Raw genomic sequence first — 16,300 nt, 5'->3', positions numbered from 1 at the left:
AGACACACCAGAATGGCTTTCCTGGAGGGGTTGAGTGTTCCTGAATGTTCCAGTCTCCATTCTGACTTAAACCTGCTTTAAAAAACAGAGGCAATGTTTTAATATTGCTGTCCATCCATAATTTCCAAATTTACTGAGCTTAAGCAATTTTAACAAAAACTATGTATATACTGTACACTGAAGGTATTACACATTAGAAACACCTTCCTAATATTGAGTTGCACTCCGTTGTTGCCCTCAGAACAGCCTCCATTGGCCAGGGAATGGACTCTACAAGGTGTCGAAAGCGTTCCACAGGGATGGTGGCCTGTGACCAGAGAACGCGTTTCCACTGCTCCAGAGTCCAAAGGCGGCGAGCTTTACACCACTCCAGCCGATGCTTGACATTGCTCATGGTGATCTTAGGCTTGTGTGCGGATGCTCGGCCAAGGAAACCCATTTCATGAAGTTCCCTACGAACAGTTATTGTACTGACATTTCTTCCAGAGGCAGTTTGGAACTCAGTAGTGAGTGTTACAACCGAGGACAGACAATTTTTATGCGCTACGTTCTGTGAGCTTGTGTGTCGTACCACTTCGCGGTTGAGCCGTTGTTTCTCCTAGATGTTTCCACTTCAAAGTAACAGCACTTACAGTTGACCGGGGCAGCTCTAGCATGGCAGAAATTTGACGAACTGACTTGTTGGAAAGGCGGCATCCTATGAAGGTGCCACATTGAAAGTCACTGAGCTCTTCAGTAAGGCCATTCTACTGCCAATGTTTGTCTTTGGGGATTGCATGGCTGTGTGCTCGATATTTGACCCCTGCCAGCAACGGGTGTGGCTGAAATAGCCGAATCCACTCATTTGTATTTATTATGGATCCCCATTAGCTGCTGCTCTTCCTGGGGTCCGGCAAAATTAAGGCAGATATACAATTTTAAAAACATTACATTACATTCATTACAGAATTCAAAGCTGTTTTATTCTGTTTGTGCACACACTAACAGATCAGTCGATAGATTTAATTAATCCTGTGCAAAGAAGAGACTAATTAGGCTATGTGTGCACCACCGGTATGCTGTAGTCCATTTGGGAGAATGAGCGAAAGAGCAGGGTAAAGTAAGCAGACACGCTGGGTTTAATTCAGACAAAGTGTGAATCTACACACATAAAAGATAAATACACATATAAAATAATCTTTCATGCTTGTCAATTAATGGAGAATTAATGCAAAAATGGCGATGCGTTCACTGGTTCAGACGCGGACCGTTCTAATCAATGATAGCCACCGTGCTTCTACACCTGCATTGCTTGCTGTTTGGGGTTTTAGGCTGGGTTTCTGTACAGCACTTTGAGATATCAGCTGATGTAAGAAGGGCTATATAAATAAATTGGATTTGATAATAAAATCACATATCACCTCGTATAATGTGCTCAGAATGTGTAATTCCAATTTAACATAGATTTTTTTTGTTGGTAATTCAGCAATGTTTTAGTGACGTGTGAATATCTGACCCAGAATGTTGTCAAATTATGAACTTTTTGTTGAAATAATAAAGTCTATTTTTTTCCAGTTCTTTTAAAATTGCCTTTTTGGAGATACAAGGTTTCCATCCGACAGTGACAATATTACTGTTTTAATGTTTGATTTGTCTGACCTCCCTGTTTCCCATCTCTCATTCTAGCTACATCTTCAGACAAAGCTGCACACGACTGGGCCAGTGGGCCATTGGCTACGTCACCAACAACGGGAACATCCTGCAGACCATCCCCCACAACAAGCCCCTCTTCCTGGCCCTCATCGACGGATGCAGGGAAGGCTTGTACGTAAAAAACCTGGGAATTAAGTTCTTCACATTGTATTTTTCTGTAGCACAAGTTGCATTCCATCTAAATTCGAATAAAATATATCTAGCTGACGCGTTCAAAATATACTGAAAATATCCAAAATATCTAATCTATACAGCTAAAAACAACAATGCAATGTCAAAACAAGTTTTCATTGAGTTTAAAGGAAGTGTGCTTTATCAATTTTCCTGAATTTGATAACCGTTACTTTGGACGAAATCAAGACGTCAATATTCTTGTATAAAAAATCTGAGCAAATTTTGAATTTGCGATTATTTGTGATTTATCACACCAAATCCTGTGATTAAGTCAATTAAATGTTTTTATCGTTTGACAGACCTAATTTAAATACATGCATATTTAATATTTTTTTTTTTTTAAATACTTACATTGGGGCAAAAAAGTATTTAGTCAGCCACCAATTGTGCAAGTTCTCCCACTTAAAAAGATGAGAGAGGCCTGTAATCTTCATCATAGGTACACTTTAACTATGACAGACAAAATGAGAAAAAAAATCCAGAAAATCACATTGTATGATTTTTTATGAATTTATTTGCAAATTATGGTGGAAAATAAGTATTTGGTCAATAACAAAAGTATCTCAATACTTTGTTATATACCCTTTGTTGGCAATGACAGAGGTCAAACGTTTTCTGTAAGTCTTCACAAGGTTTGCACACACTGTTGCTGGTATTTTGGCCCATTCCTCCATGCAGATCTCCTCTAGAGCAGTGATGTGCAAACCTTGCCAAATAGTTAGTTTGTTAACAATACATTTGTGGAGGGGTTGAAAAACGAGTTTTAACGACTCCAACTTAAGTGTATGTAAACTTCCAACTTCAACTGTATACAGTACATTATATTACATATTTTTTTACTTTAAAATACATTTTACAACAGATTTCACAATACATTAAGTATGTGCCCTCAGATCACTACTCTACTAAAACACACAATCCAGGTGTACGTGTGTGTACAGTGCATTAGAAAAATATTCACACAGATCTGGGGAAGGGTACCAAAACCTTTCTGCAGCATTGAAGGTCCCCAAGAAACAGTGGCCTCGATCATTCTGAAGAAGTTTGGAACCACCAAGACTCTTCCTAGAGCTGGCCGCCTGAACAAACTGAGCAGTTGGGGGAGAAGGGCCTTGGTCAGGGAGATGACCAATAACCCGATGGTCACTCTGACAGAGCTCCAGAGTTCCTCTGTGAAGATGGGAGAGCCTTCCAGAAGGACAACCATTTCTGCAGCACTCCCCCAATCAGGCCTTTATGGTAGAGTGACCAGCCGAAAGCCACTCTTCAGTAAAAGGCAAATGACTATCAGACCATGAGAAACAAGATTCTCTGGTCTGATAAAACCAAGATGAATCTCTTTGGCCTGAATGCCAAGCGTCACATCTGGAGGAAACCAGGCACCGCACATCACCAGGCCAATACCATCCCTACGTTGAAGCATGGTGGTGGCAGCATCATGCTTTTGGGATGTTTTTCAGCGGCAGGGACTGGGAGACTAGTCAGAATCAAGGGAAAGATGAATGGAGAAGTAATGAGATACTTGATGAAAACCTGCTCCAGAGCGCTCAGGACCTCAGACTGGGGCGAAGGTTCACCTTCCAACAGGACAACAACCCTAAGCACACAGCCAAGACAATGCAGGAGTGACTTTGAGACAAGTCTCTGAATGTCCTTGAGTGGCCCAGCCAGAGCCCGGACTTGAACCCGATCGAACGTCTCTGGTGAGACCTGAAAATAGTTGTGCAGTGACGCTCCCCATCCAACCTGACAGAGCTTGAGAGGATCTGCAGAGAAGAATGGGAGAAACTCCCAAAATACAGGTGTGCCAAGCTTGTTGCATCATACCCAAGGAGACTTGAGGCTGTATTCGCTGCCAAAGGTGCTTCAACAAAGTACTGAGTAAAGGGTCAGAATACTTATGTAAATGTGATATTTCAGTTTTTGTGATTATGGAGTATTGTGTGTAGTTTGATGTGAAAAAAACAATTTAATCAATTTTAGAATAAGGCTGTAACGTAACAAAATGTGGAAAAAGTGAAGGTCTGATTACTTTCCAAATGCACTGTATGTTATGTCTGTGTGACTCTTCACAGTCCTCGCTGTTCCATAGGGTGTATTTGTATCTGTTTTTTAAATTTGATTTCACTGCTTGCGTGAGTTACTTGATGTGGAATAGAGTTCCATGTAGCCATGGCTCTGTGTAGTACTGTGCACTTGTCAGCTCGGGGATTTGATCTTGCAACCTTTTGGTTACTAGTCCAACGCTCTAACCACTAGGCTAACCTCCGCCCGTTTTGGAGGTGTTCAGAACAAGGTTAAGGGGAGAGAAAGCTTGTTGGACACTAAGAAAGTTTTGTTGTAGAGCATTTAACACAAAATCCAGGGAGGGGCCAGCTGAGTATAAGACTGTATCATCTGCATATACATGGATGAGAGAGCTTCCTACTGCCTGAGCTATGTTGTTGTAAATTGAGAAGAGCGTGGGGCCTAGGATTGAGCCTTGGGGTACTACCTTGGTGACAGGCAGTGGCTGAGACAGCAGATTTTCTGACTTCATACACTGCACTCTTTGAGAGAGGTAGTTAGCAAACCAGGCCAAAGACCTGGTCTTCTGCCCTCCCGTGTCACTTTATACACAGGTGATCTTTGCAAAACATTGAATCACATGGTTTATCTGTTTCTATGTGACCACGATAACTTCAGAAAAAAGTTGACTACAAATACAAAGTTGCCAATGTCTTTGCAATTGATACAAACAAGCGACTAGGGCTGGGTGGTATACCTTATTTTAAGATATACTGGTATTGATGCACGGACCGGTTTGGGTCTTTACTTTACCTCTATAACGGTATTTGAATGTTTGGTTTGTTAAATGTGATATGTCGTGTATAAAGTCAATTTTTATAGTTTATTTTGATACTTGAAGCACCTCTCTCCATTCTCGCTCTCTCTCTCGCTCTCTCTCTCTCCACACAAACCTAGCCCAGCCCCCTATCACTCAAAGAGCGCATTTGTTGTTCCTCTGACCACGATACACTTGCGTTCAGTCTCTGCATGGTCATTGCAGCACATGCAACATTGATGACGTCAATGCTGTTTTCACTTTGCTTCTTAATAAAAATCCATTCGCGTTCTGTTACACTATTAGTTTGTGTTTCTTACATCTGCAAACAGCTTGTTTGTCTTTTCTTAGTACGTTGTGCCAAAATCTTGTCAGCCGCTAATGCTAATCGCTAATGCTAATGGATAGGTAGCTAATAAATGTACTGATCAGAGCAAACATAACTAGCTATACAGCCTGATAATACCAGTGATGGTGTAGACCTACAGTACCAGTCAAAAGTTTGGACACACCTACTAATTCAAGGGTTTTTCTTTATTTTTAGTATTTTCTACATTGTAAATAATAGGGAAGACATCAAAACTATGAAATAACACATATGGAATCATGTAATAACCAAAAAAGTGTTAAACAAATCAAGATTCTTCAATGTAGCCACCCTTTGCCTTGATGACAGCTTTGCACGCTCTTAGCATTCCCTCAACCAGCTTTTTATTGTATTTTATTAGGATCCCCATTAGCTGTTGCAAAAGCAGCAGCTACTCTTCCTGGGGTCCTCACAAACATGAAACATGACATAATACAGACCATTAATAGACAAGAACAGCTCAAGGACAGAACTACATACATTTTGGTAGTCATGAGGTAGTCACCTGGAATGCATTTCAATTAACAGGTGTGTATTGTTGAAAGTTTTCTTCCTAATGCGTTTGAGCCAATCAGTTTTGTTGTGACAAGGTAGGGGTGGTATTCAGAAGATAGCCCTATTTGGTAAAAGACCAAGTCCATATTATGGCAGAGAAATGAGAAATGACAGTCCATCATTAATTTAAGACATGAATTTCAGTCAATCCGGAAAATTTCAAGAACTTTGAAAGTTTCTACATGTGCAGTCGCATAAAGCATCAAGCTCTATGATGAAACTGGCTCTAATGAGGACCACCACAGGAAAGGAAGACCCAGAGTTACCTCTGCTGCAGAGGATAAGTTCATTAGAGTTACCAGCCTCAGAAATTGCAGCCCAAATAAATGCTTCACAGAGTTCAAGTAACAGGCACATCTCAACGTCAACTGTTCAGAGGAGACTGTGTGAATCAGGCCTTCATGGTCAAATTGCTGCGAAGAAACCACTACTAAAGGACACCAAAAAGAAGAAGAGACTTGCTTGGGTCAAGAAACATGAGCAATGGACTTTAGACTGGTGGAAATCTGTCCTTTGGTGTGATGAGTCCAAATTTGAGTCACTGCCGTGTCTTTGTGAGATGCAAAGTAGGTGGATGGCTGATCTCCGCATGTGTGGTTCCCACCGTGAAGCATGGAGGAGGAAGTGTGGGGGTGCTTTTCTGGTGATACTGTCTGTCATTTATTTATAATTCAAGGCACACTTAACCAGCATGGCTACCACAGCATTCTGCAGCGATACGCCATCCCATCTGGTTTGCGCTTAGCTGGACATTAATTTGTTTTTCAACAGGACAATGAACCAACACAACTCCAGGCTGTGTAAGGGCTAATTGACCAAGAAGGACAGTGATGGAGTGCTGCATCAGATGACCTGGCCTCCACAATCACCCGACCTCAACCCAATTGAGATGGTTTGGGATGAGTTGGACTGCCGAGTGAAGGAAAAGCAGCCACAAGTGCTCAGCGTATGTGGGAACTCCTTCATGAGTGTTGGAAAAGCATTCCAGGTGAAGCTGGTTGAGAGAATGCCAAGAGGGTGCAATGCTGTCATCAAGGCAAAGGGTGGCTACTTTGAAGAATCTAAAATAAATTTGATTTGTTTAACACTTTTTTGGTTACTACATGATTCCATATGTGTTATTTCATAGTTTTGATGTCTTCATTATTCTACAATGTAGAAAATAGTAAAAATTTAAGAAAAGCCCTTGAATGAGTAGGTGCGTCCAAACTTTTGACTGGTACTGTATGTTTGGACTGCAGTTCAGGTTTTATCTGCCAGTGTTATACACTGTGACATAAACGAAACCTTATTATTTTTGCTTCTACTACAGATCTGCAAACATTGACAGGGTAGGGAGGGAATTGGGGCCTGCAATGCAAGTGCACATTTTGGGAGAAAGGTGGGGAATTGGGATGTAGCCATTTACTTCGTTTTATTTCCTCTCTGTCTTGACTGCTCAGGCGACGAGGGATGATTACCTCTGTAAATGTAGTTTGATCTCTCTCGCCACGCGTGGGTGGTTTCGGTTCAGAGCGCCTTTGGGAGGCGACCAAAGGTGGCCCACTTCTGCAAATATTCTAATGGAAGATTCCTAGGATACAATTATGCATGAAAGCACATCAGGCTCACTGCCTGTCTGTGTCGGTGGACAAGGCAGTCAGATCATGGGGACTCGGTTTGGAGATAGCACTTTATTTGAAGTGTGTTGCCATTACACTCTTCATAGTGCAGGTCATAAGAAATGTATTGCGGTAAAATACAAATTGCAGAAACAAATTACCTTGGGCTCCCGAGTGGCGAAGCGGTCTAAGGCACTGCATCTCAGTGCTAGAGGTATCACTACAGACACCCTGGTTTGAATCCGGGCTGTATCACAACCAGACGTGATTGGGAGTCCCATAGGGTGGCACACAATTGGCCCAGCGTCGCCCGGGTTTGGCCGGTGTAGGCCGTCATTGTAGAATTTGTTCTTAACTGACTTGCCTAGTTAAATAAAGGTCACAAATGCATTCATGTGCCATGCTCCACGAAACAAAAATATTTCTCCCAAAAAGTATTCTGTGTCAGGATAATGCCGAGTCTCTATTAAAGTGGTCCTAGTTTGAGATGCCATGCAATGTCATTTTTATGACTGTGTTATAAAGATGTTTGATAATGGATGTTAAATGTATCTTGTTGTGCCTTCTGTGACATCTCTGTGTCGTTCTTAGTTTTTTGTCAGCAGTCTGTGTGGAATGCTGTAGTATCTAAGCTGTCTCTCTTCTGTCCTCAGTTACATGTTTCCGGACGGACGCAGCTACAACCCTGACCTTAAAGGCTTGTGTGAACCCACCATCCATGATCACATTAAAGTCACACAGGTCAGTGTGTGTGTGTGTGAGAGAGAGAGAATATTGCATTTTTGCAAATTGCATGTCCCACCCAGTTTTATAATTTCACTGTGATACAAAAAGTGGCGCCGGTGTGCTTTAGGCCCATGCGGGCGCCTCAAAGCCCGCCGGACAGGCCGTTTTGATTCTGCAACAAATCTTTTCTAAAGCCAGTGTGGTATGTTGAATTAGTTTTCTTCCTATGAATTTGGCTCTAGCGTTGGTTTGGGCTATTAGCTATTATGAACCCATCACTGAAAGCTAACACTCTCAGGGACATGTGTGTGTGTTCTGTTTTCCTCTAAAACGCTCACAGGTCGCACAGGACTCGTTAGAAGGGAAAATCGCACAAAATGACTGTGGGGGGGACATAAATTGAATGCAATTGTGATCTTCTTCCTATGAATTTGGTTCTAGCATTGGAACGGGCTATTTAAGCAATAAGGCACAAGATGGAGTGATGTATCAGGAATACAGTCACAGGTAAATGGCGTTGTGACTGTATTTTCCTGTGACTGTATTCATGATGCAGCACTGACTCAAGTGCCTTATTGCTTTTATAAAACATTTACCAACATATTAAAACAACAATGAAAAACACATTTTCATTAAAAACGTTATTTTGATAAGTAAATTCATACAATTTCAATCTTCCATCAGAGGAAATAATCCGGACAGGTCCTTAGTTTGTTTGGTCATGTTGCTACAGACACGCTCCAGTCATTAATTATTTTTGTTAAAACCTCTTAAGGAGTGTACCTTTTTTCCCCAAAATGACAACCAAATCGAACTGCCTGTAGCTCAGGACCTGAAGCAAGGATATGCCTATTCTTGATGCCATTTGAAAGGAAGCACTTTGAAGTTCGTGGAAATGTGAAATTAATGTAGGAGAACATAAAACATTAGATCTGGTAAAAGATAATACAAACAAAAAAAACATGCGTTTATAATTAAAAAAAAATCATCTTTGAAATACAAGTGAAAGGCAATCATGTGTTATTGCAGTTTAGGCACAATTTAGATTTTGGCCACTAGATGGCAGCAGTGGGTGTGCAAAGTTTCAGAATAAGCCAGTGAAGCATGGCAATACTAGACAATATTTTGTATCAAGTCTGCCCAAATATGCCGAATTGGTCAATTGATACATTTTCAAGTGCGTGACTACAAAGAACATACAAAATTATATGGTAATACAACATTTAAGTTTACACACTCCCAGGAATGTCATACATGATGGATCATTAGCTTATACTTAAACTATGCTACATTTTATTTCTGGGACAATCAATGTGATGACAAATCAGAGCAAGATTACTGAATGTGAGTACATTATTTACCTTCAGAGGTGAATGTATTAAACCAGTTGCCGTGATAAAAGTTCTGTTGTTGTGCACTCTCCTCAAACAATAGCATGGCATTTTTTTCACTGTAATAGCTACTGTAAATTGGACAGTGCAGTTAGATTAACAAGAATGTAAGCGTTCTGCCCATATAAGACATGTCTATGTCTTGGAAAGGTTGCTGTTACTTACAACTGTCATGCTAATCACATTAGCGCACGTTAGCTCAACCGTCCCGGAATAGGAACACTCATCCTGTAGAGGGATGGTCTTCCGTTCTAACAAAAGTGGTTGCTTTGCAGGCTGACTAACGTTCTTATTTCATGCTCTACAACATTCGCAGAGTACGACCCTGCCTCACGCAGGAAGCGGCGCAGGTCCTAATCCAGGCACTTGTCATCTCCCGTCTGGATTACTGCAACTCGCTGTTGGCTGGGCTCCCTGCCTGTGCCATTAAACCCCTACAACTCATCCAGAACGCCGCAGCCCGTCTGGTGTTCAACTTTCCCAAGTTCTCTCACGTCACCCCGCTCCTCCGCTCTCTCCACTGGCTTCCAGTTGAAGCTCGCATCCGCTACAAGACCATGGTGCTTGCCTACGGAGCTGTGAGGGGAACGGCACCTCCGTACCTTCAGGCTCTGATCAGGCCCTACACCCAAACAAGGGCACTGCGTTCATCCACCTCTGGCCTGCTCGCCTCCCTACCTCTGAGGAAGTACAGTTCCCGCTCAGCCCAGTCAAAACTGTTCGCTGCTCTGGCACCCCAATGGTGGAACAAACTCCCTCACGACGCCAGGTCAGCGGAGTCAATCACCACCTTCCGGAGACACCTGAAACCCCACCTCTTTAAGGAATACCTAGGATAGGATTAAGTAATCCTTCTAACCCCCCCCCCCCCTTAAAAGAGTTAGATGCACTATTGTAAAGTGGTTGTTCCACTGGATATCATAAGGTGAATGCACCAATTTGTAAGTCGCTCTGGATAAGAGCGTCTGCTAAATGACTTAAATGTAAATGTAAATGTTCTTGTCACATCCTAGCTAGCTAGCCAACTTCAGCTAACTCCGTCACGTCAAACATTGCACCTGGAATGACAGCCCACTAGCTGCATTTTCGCCTGTTTGAGCTTATTTTCTATTGTCATTTACTTGGATATATCCATAATAATGATGATGATGGGTGATTTCGGCCTGGCTCAGAAAAAGTTTAGTCTTGTCTGGACACCCGTTCGCTCTCTATTGTATTTGTATTTATTATGGATACCCATTAGCTCCTGCCAAGACTCTTCCTGGGGTTCCGGCAAAATTAAGGCAGTTATACAATTTTAAAAACATTACAATACATTAATTACAGAATTCCCAACACACTTAAGTGTGAGCCCTCAAGCCCGTACTCTACTACCACATATCTACAACACAAAATCCATGTGTATGTGTGTGTATAGTGCGTATGTTATCATGCGTTTGTATGTGTCTGTGCCTATGTTTGTGTTACTTCACAGTCCCTGCTGTTCCATATGGTGTATTTTTACCTGCTTTTTAAATTAGATTCTACTGCTTGCATCAGTTACCTGATGTGGAATAGAGTTCCATGTAGTACTGTGCGCCTCCCATAGTCTGTTCTGGACTTGGGGACTGTGAAGAGACCTCTGGTGGCATGGATTGTGGGGTATGCATTGGTGTCCGAGCTGTGTGCTAGTATTTTAAACAGACAGCTCGGTACCTTCTGCTTCTCAACACCTCTTACAAAAACAAGTAATGAGGAAGTCAATCTCTCTTCCACTTTGAGCCATGAGAGATTGACATGCATGTCATTAATGTTAGCTCTCCGTGTACTTTTAAGGGCCATTTTCCCAAGTCCCTCATTGTGGCACCTGACCACACGAGTCCAGGTGCGACAAAACTAGGGCCTGTAGGACCTGCCTTGTTGATAGAGTTGTTAAGAAGGCAGAGCAGTGCTTTATTATGGACAGACTACTCCCCATCTTAGCTACTGTTGTATCAATATGTTTTGACCATGACAGTTTACAGTCCAGGGTTACTCCAAGCAGTTTAGTCACCTCAACTTGCTCAATTTTAATTATGAGATGTAGTTGAGGTTTAGGGTTTTGTGAATGATTTGTCGCAAATACAATGCTTTTAGGTATTGGAAATATTTAGGGACTAACTTATTCCTTGCTACCCATTCCGAAACTAACTGCAGATCTTTGTTAAGTGTTTCAGTAATTTCAGTTGCTGTAGTAGCTGACGTGTATAGTGTTGAGTCATCCGCATACATAGACACACTGGCCTTACTTAATGCCAGTCGAATGTCGTTAGTAAAGATTGAAAAAAGCAAGGGACCTGAACAGCTACCCTGGGGAATTCCTGATTCTACCTGGGTTATGTTGGAGAAGCTTCCATTAAAGAACACCCTCTGTGTTCTGTTAGACAGGTAATTCTTTGTCCACATTATAGCAGGAGATGTAAAGCCATTACACATACATTCTTCCAGCAGCAGACTATGATCGATAATGTCAAAAGCTGCACTGAAGTCTAACAAAACAGCCCCACAATCATTTGATCAATTTCTCTCAGCCAATCATCAGTCATTTGGGTAAGTGTAAGTCGCTCTGGATAAGAGCGTCTGCTAAATGACTTAAATGTAATGTAAATGTAAGTGCCGTGCTTGTTGAGTGTCATTCCCTATATGAGTGCTGAAAGTCTGTTGTCAATTTGTTTACTGTGAAATAGCATTGTATCTGGACAAACACAAAGTTTACTAAGGGTTAGTAACAGACTAATTGGTCTGCTATTTGAGGCAGTAAAGGGGGGTTTACTATTCTTGGGTAGCGGAATGACTTTAGCTTCCCTCCAGGCCTGAGGGCACACGCTTTGTGGTAGGGTCCAGGGGAGTTTCCATTTCAAAAGTGAAACAAATCTTCAGAGGTCGGACAGGCAGCCAGCTTATATTACCCCAGCAGTACCAAACTAAATGCTAGGCAACAATCATGGGGAAATAATGTGCGAGTTGAGATAAATAGAATAGATGCAAATTCGTATGATGGTGAAATTCTTATGGTAGTGCAATGATAATTCAGATGGAACTGTTAGCAGGCATAGTGTGCCTGTAACGGCCAATACAGCACAGCTTGGAACGCTGCTCCTCCAATCAGCATCTAGGATCCAAACAACCTGTTTTATAATGGCAATTGTGACCGCATCGCAGAAAGCTAAGACTCTCAGGAACATACAGTGCCGTGGAAAAATTATTTGTTCCCTTTCAGATTTGTGCATATTTTTGACACTGAATGTTATCAGATCTTCAACCCAAACCTAATATTAGATCAAGGGAAACTGAGTGAACAAATAACACAAAATGTTGATACTTATTTCATTTATTGAATTAACTAAAGTATGCAACACTCAATACCCCTGTGTGAAAAAGTAATTGCCCCCTTATACTCAATAACTGGTTGTGTCACCTTTAACTGCAATGACTGCAACCAAATGCTTCTTGTAGTTGTTGATCAGTCTCTCACATCGCTGTGGAGGAATGTTGGCCCACTCGTCCATGTAGAACTGCTTTAACTCAGCAACATTTGTGGGTTTCTGGGACTTTCCAATAATTGTCTGATGCATTTTAATCACTTCAAAGCGTACTTCAATTAGACTAATTTTGGCATTACCTGATTTGACATGCCTTTGTGTTATTTATAAGGCCAGATTCAACATTTTCATAAAGTACTTTTTACACATTTGTTTCGGATACCCCCAAGAGTTCTAAAGTAGAGAATAAAATAGTCTGATGGTCCATGTTATCACCAACTTTAAAAAAAAAAACGTGTTAATAGGGAAGTAATATAATAAAGAAAACACTTAGTATTCCGAGGAATTCACTGTACTTCAACATTGTAAAGGTCTGCCACATCTGTTTCTGTCTCTCATCATCCCTAAAAAGTGGTTATCAATCAGAGCTCGTCAAACCTGATAGGCCAACGTCATCACAAAATGCAGCCTAAATCACATGAATCGGCCAATAAGTCCGTCGATCATATGCTGAGGTAATGAAACGATATCTTGTTCAAGTTGAGCTAATTTAACCAAAAACTATGGATAGGGGCAAACTCACCATGTTCAAAATTACATGACCAAATCAACTCAACGACTTGGTCTGAAGTTACTTAGAGGTGATTAGGCCACAACTTTTGAACATGGTGAGCTTGTACCCATCACCCTTAGTTTTTTGGTTATTTTGTCTACAATTCACTCAAGTTGGCAGTAGCTTTTGAAACAAATCTGAACAATGGATGACTGGCCCCATAGATCTCCTGGCCCCATAGATTACTTTCTGGGTAAATGACAAAACAGGGGAAGAAAGTAAGGAATTTGTCTGTCGGTCCTGCATTACAGACCAAAATTATTATTATTATTTTTTTTGATAAAGTAAACCAGTTTCATTTAAGCACCAAAAATTGACAGCTGTGCCATACGGATTGAAAAATAGTTGGGAAGAGATTTTTGATGTACCGTTTCCATGGCACATGGTTTATGAACTAATACACAAAACGAATCTGCCGGATTCAAAACTTAGTTTTTCAATTTAAATTATTATATAAAATTCTTGCAACCAAATAGGATGTTATATACAGTGAGGTAAAAAAGTATTTAGTCAGCCACCAATTGTGCAAGTTCTCCCACTTAAAAAGATGAGCAAATTATGGTGGAAAATAAGTATTTGGTCAATAACAAAAGTTTATCTCAATACTTTGTTATATACCCTTTGTTGGCAATGACAGAGGTTAAACGTTTTCTGTAAGTCTTCACAAGGTTTTCACACACTGTTGCTGGTATTTTGGCCCATTCCTCCATGCAGATCTCCTCTAGAGCAGTGATGTTTTGGGGCTGTTGCTGGGCAACACGGACTTTCAACTCCCTCCAAAGATTTTCTATGGGGTTGAGATCTGGAGACTGGCTAGGCCACTCCAGGACCTTGAAATGCTTCTTACGAAGCCACTCCTTCGTTGCCCGGGCGGTGTGTTTGGGATCATTGTCATGCTGAAAGACCCAGCCACGTTTCATCTTCAATGCCCTTGCTGATGGAAGGAGGTTTTCACTCAAAATCTCACGATACATGGCCCCATTCATTCTTTCCTTTACACGGATCAGTCGTCCTGGTCCCTTTGCAGAAAAACAGCCCCAAAGCATGATGTTTCCACCCCCATGCTTCACAGTAGGTATGGTGTTCTTTGGATGCAACTCAGCATTCTTTGTCCTCCAAACACGACGAGTTGAGTTTTTACCAAAAAGTTATATTTTGGTTTCATATGACATTCTCCCAATCTTCTTCTGGATCATCCAAATGCTCTCTAGCAAACTTCAGACGGGCCTGGACATGTACTGGCTTAAGCAGGGGGACACGTCTGGCACTGCAGGATTTGAGTCCCTGGCGGTGTAGTGTGTTACTGATGGTAGGATTTGTTACTTTGGTCCCAGCTCTCTGCAGGTCATTCACTAGGCCCCCCCGTGTGGTTCTGGGATTTTTGCTCACCGTTCTTGTGATCATTTTGACCCCACGGGGTGAGATCTTGCGTGGAGCCCCAGATCGAGGGAGATTATCAGTGGTCTTGTATGTCTTCTATTTCCTAATAATTGCTCCCACAGTTGATTTCTTCAAACCAAGCTGCTTACCTATTGCAGATTCAGTCTTCCCAGCCTGGTGCAGGTCTACAATTTTGTTTCTGGTGTCCTTTGACAGCTCTTTGGTCTTGGCCATAGTGGAGTTTGGAGTGTGACTGTTTGAGGTTGTGGACAGGTGTCTTTTATACTGATAACAAGTTCAAACAGGTGCCATTAATACAGGTAACGAGTGGAGGACAGAGGAGCCTCTTAAAGAAAGTCTGTGAGAGCCAGAAATCTTGCTTGTTTGTAGGTGACCAAATACTTATTTTCCACCATAATTTGCAAATAAATTCATAAAAAATCCTACAATGTGATTTTCTGGATTTCTTTCTCTCATTTTGTCTGTCATAGTTGAAGTGTACCTATGATGAAAATTACAGGCCTCTCTCATCTTTTTAAGTGGGAGAACTTGCACAATTGGTGGCTGACTAAATACTTTTTTGCCCCACTGTATATCGAGGATACAACCGTCTCAGCTCTGCAGATTTTGCTGCGAGGAGACAGAAAGAATCATTAGATAATTTTTGTTGATAATGTCTATATGTACATTTACATTTACATTACATTTAAGTCATTTAGCAGACGCTCTTATCCAGAGCGACTTACAAATTGGTGCATTCACCTTATGATATCCAGTGGAACAACCACTTTACAATAGTGCATCTAACTCTTTTAAGGGGGGGGGGGTTAGAAGGATTACTTTATCCTATCCTAGGTAGTATATGTATGTAGCTTGTTTTTGGTCGCATGTTCAGGAATGGCTGAAGAATTGCAACATTTACCTGGAGTTAACTCTACAAATAGCACTGCTGGGTGATCTGAAAAGTCATAGTCAATCGACCGATAATACAGTATAATAATACTCTTAGCAAAAATGTTTACCTTTCATTTACAATCTGTAGAAACTATGAGAATAGAAAGGCTCAGAACGTTTGTGAAACATCACAGCACAATTGAAAAATATATATAAAATAGAATTCAAAACTGGATTGTATTCAGAGAGAGATGGGAGGGGTTGAATGGAGCTGAAGGATGGGACTAAAAACAAACAAAAGAAAACTCATGTAAAATGTGACCGAAAATTTTTAAATTGCGTTTTTTTTACATTGGATAAAAGTAGAGACTTAGAGCTACAACATGGTATATCATAGACTACAGTTGGGGAACAATGGGAAAGTAATTCTGCTTTGAAAGTTGATAAAGTTGTAAACTCACTTTTGAGAAAATGTCCTTTGAATGTTTTGGTACCACTACTGGAGAGCCCTTCTTTGTCTACACCTATTCAGCATCGTTCACACCCTCTTAAGCTTTAGCCCCACCCACTAACAACAGCAGTC

At 41.3% G+C, this 16,300-nt stretch overlaps 1 protein-coding gene across 4 annotated transcripts in view; it reads left to right on the top strand.

The window, feature by feature from the left end:
- The window catches only part of cblb (Cbl proto-oncogene B, E3 ubiquitin protein ligase), a 187,275-nt gene that overhangs the window by 88,051 nt on the left and 82,924 nt on the right, over positions 1–16,300 (top strand). For all 4 annotated transcript variants that reach the window (XM_071337485.1, XM_071337486.1, XM_071337487.1 and 1 more), the window contains exons 7-8: positions 1,666–1,803; positions 7,867–7,954. In XM_071337485.1, the coding sequence (XP_071193586.1) occupies positions 1,666–1,803; positions 7,867–7,954 (226 nt within the window). The remainder of the gene's footprint in view (positions 1–1,665; positions 1,804–7,866; positions 7,955–16,300) is intronic.

The sequence above is a fragment of the Salvelinus alpinus genome, chromosome 13 (assembly GCF_045679555.1).
Source record: "Salvelinus alpinus chromosome 13, SLU_Salpinus.1, whole genome shotgun sequence".
NCBI lineage: Eukaryota > Metazoa > Chordata > Actinopteri > Salmoniformes > Salmonidae > Salvelinus > Salvelinus alpinus.
This window is presented reverse-complemented; position numbering and strand designations above follow the sequence as displayed.